The sequence below is a fragment of the Cryptomeria japonica genome, chromosome 7, assembly GCF_030272615.1.
Source record: "Cryptomeria japonica chromosome 7, Sugi_1.0, whole genome shotgun sequence".
NCBI lineage: Eukaryota > Viridiplantae > Streptophyta > Pinopsida > Cupressales > Cupressaceae > Cryptomeria > Cryptomeria japonica.
The window spans coordinates 367,984,054-367,992,527 of NC_081411.1; the positions used below are offsets into that span (position 1 = coordinate 367,984,054).

Below are 8,474 nucleotides of genomic sequence, written 5' to 3' on the forward strand. Positions count from 1 at the left end.
CCACGACCTAGTCGAAACCCGACCCAAGAAATAGGGGAAGCAACTCTAACAAAAGAAGGGAACAAAGAAAACAGAACAAGGCAGCCAACACAACATCCACCAGCAGTAGGTTAATGTAACTAACACCCTAGGCACCCAAGCAAGAAGAGTCATCATCCTTGCCATCTGAATCCTCCCCGTCCTCAGCAAGAACCAAAACCCTAACGCCTGCAGACACCCGCTCTCGCCCTTACGCTCAATTCAAATGACTCATGACAACTTCTTGGATACTGATTCCTATGGATTTTGATTGATTTTGTTGTTTCATTGGTAAATATCACAGAAACTTTAACTACATTTGCAAGAATTTCAAACGTTATTTATAATTGATATGCATTTGAAGGTGTTGCTTAGATTAACTTAATTGTTTTACTTATGTGAAATGTTTAAATTTCTAAATTCTATCTATTTATAATTCAAAATAAGATCTTAATTTTCAAATTCTATTTATTTACCATTCAAAATAGAATCTTAATTTTATCTAATGTGGAAGATGAGTAGTTGATTAGATATTGATTTTGAGATTCTAATATTCAGTTATTATTAATTAACTTTAAAGGAGTTGTAAATTACAATGTTAAATAAAATTTATGTATATTTTTATTAATTAATTGTATTAACATTTGTTAACTATTTCAGTTAACTATAATATTTAGTTTGAGTTTAGAATATAAGTAATAATAATATTTTTTTTATTAAATTTGGTAGATATTTGATAATTTAATTTTTATGATTATTTAAATTGTTTTTTTTTTAAATTATGTATAATTATGAAATTCAAAATATTTTTAAAATTTTATTAAATCGGTTTCATTATTTATTTTAATGTAATTCATATTTTTTATATTAAAAACAATAAAAATTATCAAACTAGTAGACAGAAGTGTAATAAATAAATAATAGAATAACTCTTAAGTAAACAAATTAGCCCTAGAATAAAGCGAGCGTAATTGCTTAAGTTGGACCTAAAGAATTATATATTTATAATATATATATTATTCTTTCTACTAATATATTTTCTATGCTATTTGGTAGATCTTAATTGAATTATTAATAAGGAAAGTCTATGTAAATAAGAAATGCTATTTTTACAAATTCAGAAGATATTCCCAATTATAAGGATATTCACATGACATTTTTTGTAAATTAATAATAATCATATAGACATTTCACTAATCTTTACACACTTTGAAGATATAGATTGTCATGGAAAGATAGAAAGTATTCACCTATATATAGTAAATCTACAAAGCACCAAATATGTATTGAAATTAATTTTGAATAATGAGAAATAAATTAAACAAATGGTTCATATTTAAGACCTTTGTTTAACCTATACATATTCCAAGATTAGCTTCTAATTTTTTTATCAAGCTATACTATTTTTAAAGTTACAATTAAATAAGATGAATATAAGTAAATTAAAATACTCATATTTAATTTTTGTAGGGTAATCTCAATTTCAAAATATTAAAAATAAAAATTTGAACAATCATAGAAAAAAATTATAATTAAATATAATTATATTATAAAAATTATCTTCAATATTTAAATTAACTTTTTTTAAATGGTGATATTCTAAATCTGACATAAAATAAAAAAAATCTATGTAAATAGGTGAGGTCATATTTATAAATATTGTCCAAATGATCTTAATTATAATTTTTTATTAATTATCTAAATTGTCTCAATTTAAATTTGATCTAGTTTAATAAATTATTGACATTTTAAAAATTGCATAATAGTATACAAATAATCATAATAACTAAAGTACAATCATATTATAAAAGTCCCAAAAATTCAAGATTTAAATGACTTGTAATCTTCCATTATATTTCTAATGTATGTAAGCTTTTTTTTTATAAGAAACAAAACCAAAGATGATAGTACCAATCTATCTAAATATTTCCTCAAGGCATTCATAAATCTAACAAACACCAAATATTAAATGCAATTAATTTAACACTTGTAATATGAAAAAGAAATTTAATAAATGGTGCATATATATAATCTTTATTTAGTCTAATAGATAAATTTAGAATAAGTACAATTATGGATTATCATTACAAATATGATATCCTATTGTAACAGGTATCTTTAACTATTTATTCAATTACTAAATTCTGTAATCTATTTCACTTAAATAAAATTAAAAAATCCATCATTAATTAAATAACTATTTATTTAATTACTAAACTCCCAAAATAATATAATTTATCGATTTTTTTTCATACATAAATTATTTCAAATCATGAAAATACTAAAAATCCTAATACCAAAACAGCTGGACCATTTTCAAGTGAAAGTATTTCAAATAAAACGTTGTTATTATTTTTGAGAGAATCGGGGATTTACACTAGTGCAAACTATGATTTATGAAGTGTGTAAGAAACTATTAAAATATTTCTGTAAATTACATTTAACAGCCATGAAGGCAACAGCATCTGTAATTCCCATTTTGTTGAAGATCACATGTATTACGCGTAAACATGGCATCGCAAATGGTACAATAAATCACAGGAAAGCAATTGCTAACAGCACTATGCCCAACACTTCCTGCAATCAAACAAAATGTTTAATAGATTACTACAATCAAACCAAAAGTAATAGATTAACATATATACTGACTTTGATCATGAGAAAGAGGCATGGCTGTCGATGGAGATGTTATTGAAAGTAGGGTAAGCAGTAACAGAATAGCCAGCATAGAAGCAACACTAACTCTCTTATTTGCCATCTCTTTTTTCACTTTCTTGCTCAAAATCATTTACTTTAACTTGTAATACAAATGAAACTATGTAGTATCGTGTTATATAGGGAAGGATGTCGTGCCCTGCTAATTAGCAAATATGGCCGACCCAATCTTGTTTTAGACAAATATTGTGCCGTGCTAGACAGTTGTAGTTTAATTATATTGGTATTATCATATTTATTTTCCGAAATAAATATGTTATCCATAGTGAAATAGTTAACTTAACTTTGATGATTTATCCATAGTTTAGGGTTAGGATTGATGATTTACAGTTTAGGGTAATAATTTAATTAGGGTTTTTATTTAGGGTTAAAATTAAATTAGCATCTTATGGTTGAATTCAATTAAGTTTAGTGTTTCGTTTGGGCTTGGGTTAAGTTTCAATTTAAGTTAGGGTTTAATAAGGATTAAATTGTGGTTAGGTTCAATAACACTTAGAGTTCAATTAAGATTTATGTTCATTTATACTTTAAAAAATGTTAAAGGTGCCATTACAATGAAAAAAGTCCCTGTTTTAAACAACAACAAAAAAATTCCTTTTTGGGCAAATTTTTACAAAATTCGAATTTTGCCTTTTATGGAAATTTTCAAATCCATCCAAAAAATCACGAAATCTTCTGGAAATCTAAAAACATTCCTACAACACAAATTGCCAAATTTCTAAACCCATAAAAATTACGAGATCAAATTTAACTAAAAAACCAACTTTCTAAAACACAAAAAAGAAAGTGAAAGCCAATTTTGACGCCTTAGATGAAGGAATCCGACCCTCAAAATTTGAATTTGTGGAGGCCCTACCGAACTAGGCTCCATGTTCGGCAATCCAATAAACTCCTCAAGATACACATCCATGTAAAATTTCAGCCCAATCGGATAACCGAGTCAAAAGTTATCACCCCGCGAAGTCCCTGCATCATTCTCCTCTGGTTGAAAAGAACACACCTCCTCCAAGTGGGTGTCCTCAAATTGCTTCCACTTACCTCAATCCAATTGCTGCAATTCCCACTTTGTAATTGATGTGCTCTCTGCTAGTGCAAATCCATCCCACTGTACCAAGTATCTATGGTATTCTCCTTGTCGAGTGCGAACAATCTTCTTATTGAGAGTCTGTACAATCTTCTCCCTTTTCTTATGGGAAGTGTCTGCTACCAATCTACTTCCTCCTCACCGCCATCATCATGAAATGTGTATAGATCAGAAATATTAAATTCAGGAGAGATATCAAGATGAAGTGGTAAATCGACCTGATAAGCATTGTCATTGATCTTCTTGAGAACCCTGCAAAGACCAACTTTCTTATATTTTAACTTGTGGTATGTGCCTGTAGGAAACCTCTCTTTCCGCAGGTAAACCATCACTAAATCACTTTCCTTAAAGACTTTATGTCACCGACCAACATCTATTATAGATTTGTACTTCACATTATTTTCCTGTAACTTATGTCTGACCTCTTCCTGCAATTGGTGAAGGTGTTCTGCAAATGCTACTGCATCATCATTGATTCTTTCTCCAAGGGTCAACTGCACCAAATTTAGAACACCCTTAAGATTCCTACCATAAACAATTTGAAATGGGGATTTACCTGTAGATCTATTCAATAAGCTATTGTAAGCAAATTCTTCTTGTGGCAATGCCAAATCCCACTGCTCGGGCTTCTCTCCAACAATGCACCTTAACAGATTTCCCAAACTATGGTTGACTACCTTTGTTTGCCCATTGGTTTGAGGGTGATAGATGTTGCTAAACTACAACTTAGTCCCCATCTTCTTCCATAAAGTTCTCCAAAAAATACTTAAGAACTTTGTATCTCTATCAGAGATAGTGGTTTTTGGCACACCATGCAACCTAACAACTTTTGAAAAAAATAATTCGGCCACCCGTATTGCATCACTAGTTTTCTTACAAGCAATAAAATGAACCATTTTACTGAATATGTCAACAACCACAAAAATAGAATCATTACCTTGTTGTGTATTTGGCAATCCCAAAACAAAGTCCATGCTCAAATATGTCCATGGTTCTAGAGGTACAGGTAGTGGCATGTACAACCCTATATTATGTGAGTGTCCTTTAGCAACCTGACAGATCCTACACCTTGCCACATATCTGATTACATCTTGTTTCATCTTTGGCCAGTAGTATTTATCTTTGATTAACACTATTGTCTTATCCTTTCCAAAATGTCCACCCAAACCACTATTATGAAATTCCTTGATGATATTCTCCCTCATGGAACCAACTGGAATGCATAATTGTTTCCATTTCAAGAGATAGCTAAATTGCATAAAGTATCCACCTTGAATATGAGACATATTTCCAGATATTGGGTTCTTCAACTGTTCCACAATCATTGTCATGCTCATACAAAATTTGCATAAAAACCAACTACCTCATTCGCCATTGTTGTCAGAAGTATAATGTGTCTACTCAATGCATCTGCAACTTAGTTTTTCCTTCCTCATTTGTGTTTCAAAAAAATTGTATAGCCTTGTAAGAAGGAAACCCATTTCGCATGTCTACTTTTTTTGTGTGCTCAGATATTTTAATGTGATGTGATATGTGAACAAGACAAACTTCTTTCGCACTAAATAATGCCTCCAATGTCACAAGGGTTACACAAGTGCATAAAACTCTAGATCATATGTAGAATAGTTCTTCCTTAAACCATTCAACTTTTCACTAAAAAAGGCTATTGGTTTACCTGCTTGGCTAAGAATAGCTCCAATACCTACATGTGAGGCATCACAATCAACTTCAAACACCTTTTCAAAGTCTGGTAATGCTAATATGGGAGCTTCAACTACCTTCTTCTTTAGAAACTTGAAACTTTCTTCAGCCTTATTGGTCCACATGAATTCCTTTCCTTTGGTACAATCTGTTATGGGTGCAACAATAGTACTAAAATTTTGAATAAACTTTAGATAAAATGTGGCTAGACCATGAAATCTTCTTACCTCTGTTATGTTCTTAGGACTAGGCCATTCAAGAATTTCTCTAACCTTCTCTGAATCCATCTTGATACCTTTTGCAGAAACAACAAATACTAGACTCTGTTGCCTAAAACTACAGTTTTTCATGTTTGCATAAAATTTCTCTTTCCTCAACACATCCAATATGATCCGCAAATGCTACAAGTGCTCCTCTTTGCTCTTACCGAAAACGAAAATATCATGAAAATAAACTACAACCAACTTACCAATGTAAGGTTGAAGCACTGTATTCATTAGTCGCATGAAGGTACTGGGTGCATTACACAACCCGAATGGCATCACCATTCACTCATATTTAATCGATCTCTAGTCTTCAAATCAGTCTTCCATTCATACCCTTCTCGGATCTGAATTTGGTGATACCCACTTCTCAAATCAAAATTTACTAAAATACTTTTCCCCTGCAAGAATATCCATCATGCCATCCAAGCGAGGTATAGGGAATTAATATTTGATGGTAACTTTATTGATTGCTCGACTATCTATGCACATCCTCCAAGTACCATTTTCTTTGGTGGTAATAATGGTGGTACAGCACATGGACTCGTGCTTTCTTGCACAACACCTTTCTTCATAAGCTCCATGACCTTCTTGTTGAGTTTTGCATGTTGTGTAGGGCTCATCCTATATGTTGCCTGATTAGGTAAAGATGCTCTCGGAATTAAATCAATATGATGTTGAATATTTTGCTTCGGTGGAAGACTATCAGGTAGTTCATCTGGTATAACATCACTATACTCTGCTAGTCCCTTTTCTACTTCAGCAGTTATTGGTATCCCTCCTCCTTCCTCCTTTTGTACCATTAATGCATAATAGAATGCTGTCACCTTCATCTCCTTAACAAGTTCTCTTTCAGACGACATATTCTTAGACTCCCCTATATCCTTAAGGTGTAATAAGATGACTTTCGATCCATCCTTCCAAAGCGTCTATGTATTTCTTTCCTCATCATGCATGACTTTTCTGTCATATTGCCAAGGCCTCTCCAATAATACATGACATGCATCCATTGGGATGACATCACACTAGACCTCATCTTTGTAAGTTTTGCCCATAGAAAACTTGATCAGGTACCTCTTATCAATAGTAACTTCATTCCCCTTCTTAAACCATGGAATACATTAAGAGTGAGGATGTTTCTCACACTGTAAATTCAACTTATCTACCACCTCCTTGGAAATCATATTCTCACAACTACCACTATCAATAATATTCTCATCTAAACATCTATGTACTTACAACCATAGTTAAAGAATGTACAACATTCACTAAAGTTTCTACCTTAGCCAACTTCACCCTGCCATCTTCGACCATATCTCTAACAAAATAATACTGAACATCAACGTGCTTTGTTTAAGCATAAAATGTGCATAAAATATCGGGTTCTTAGCTAGGCGAATCACACTTTGGCTATCACTGCACCTTGTTTTATTTCAATATCTAGAAACATAGTCTTTTAAGCCAAATGGATTCTTTATAAGCATGAAATGTTGCCATATAGTGTGTTTCAATAGTAGACAAAACAACTACAACATGTTGCTTACTCGTCCAACTAATTGCACTACCATATAAAGTAAACATATAAGCACTCGTGGATCTTCTGCTATCAATATCACTTGTTATTTTTGAATCCACATAACCATCAATATCAAGGGAAATCATGTCTCCTACCAAATTATCTTGAGTCATATTGTAGATGCTTGAGGATCCTAGCTTGGCTTAACATTGTTTACTTCGTCTTTGGTTCCATGCTAAACTTTTCATGGACTAGCTAGGAGTCAAACCTAGGATCTCCTATTTGTTTTTAGTGTGCTCTACCATAGAGCTACTAGCTCTCTTGGTGACAAGTCTAACTTTTTTTAGGGTGGCTCATTTTACACCACAAAGAATGGTCATGGCATAATATAGACTATATGAATTTTAAAAAGCATGCCAAGGAGGAAGAAAATTTCTAGGCCTCCATAGACAACATGCTCAATTATGCATAACTTTACAACAAACTTATGTTTATCTATCTTCAAGGTTAATGATGCAATTGGGAATCCCTAGTTCTAATGTATAATAGATAATCAAACCGTTATTTGACAAATGACTTGTAAGAAAACTAGCAAAATAAAGAAAACTTTCATGAATGAGAGAAACAAGGACACAATTGCAAGACAAGAATATAGCTCAATCAAATGTATTAACAAAAAACTGACAATCACATAATGAAATACAAGATAAGTGAATACATAAATAAATAAAAAAAGTCAGATAATGAAATACAAGATAAGTGAATACATAAATAAATTAAAAAAGTCAGATACAATGAATAAAAAATTAGCTTCAACTACTCAAAAGTAGATAAAAATTACATTCAAGAAAGATGCCAACTACTCTCATAATTAACCCACTCATAACAACCTAAATAAATTAAAAAATCATATAAAAAAACATAATATCCAACCCAAAAAAAAAAAAACCATACACAAACATTGGTTTGAAACTCTATTAATAGATTTAGACATGCACTTGCTCACAAAATAATTTCCAATGTTATCTTCTTTGAAATCTTTTTTTATTATCTTTTTAAATTCACTTTATTTGAATTTGAATACTATTTTTATTTATTTTTAATAATTTGATATACTGTATATTTTATAATATGGATTGTTCTGCCTCATATATGCTTTTTCCAATAGTTTATAAGC

The 8,474-nt window shown here is 31.1% G+C and overlaps 1 protein-coding gene across 1 annotated transcript; it reads right to left on the reverse strand.

Annotated features, from left to right (window-relative positions):
- Positions 1-2,458: 2,458 nt before the first annotated feature.
- On the reverse strand, positions 2,459-5,868 carry LOC131856765 (uncharacterized mitochondrial protein AtMg00860-like). Its single transcript, XM_059208686.1, has 2 exons — positions 5,493-5,868; positions 2,459-2,595 (listed from the first exon to the last, which is right to left on the reverse strand). Exons 1-2 carry the CDS (start codon positions 5,866-5,868, stop codon positions 2,459-2,461), a joined length of 513 nt encoding a protein of 170 aa, XP_059064669.1.
- Between the last annotated feature and the right edge of the window lie 2,606 nt (positions 5,869-8,474).

Bases quoted from the DNA above. Each gene is read 5' to 3' on its own strand.
- LOC131856765 (XM_059208686.1), bottom strand. From the start codon at position 5,868: ATGAAAAACTGTAGTTTTAGGCAACAGAGTCTAGTATTTGTTGTTTCT. The intron at 2,596-5,492 runs GTAAACCAATAG...GTTTGATTGCAG, and splicing joins AGCTATTCTTAGCCAAGCAG to GAAGTGTTGGGCATAGTGCT.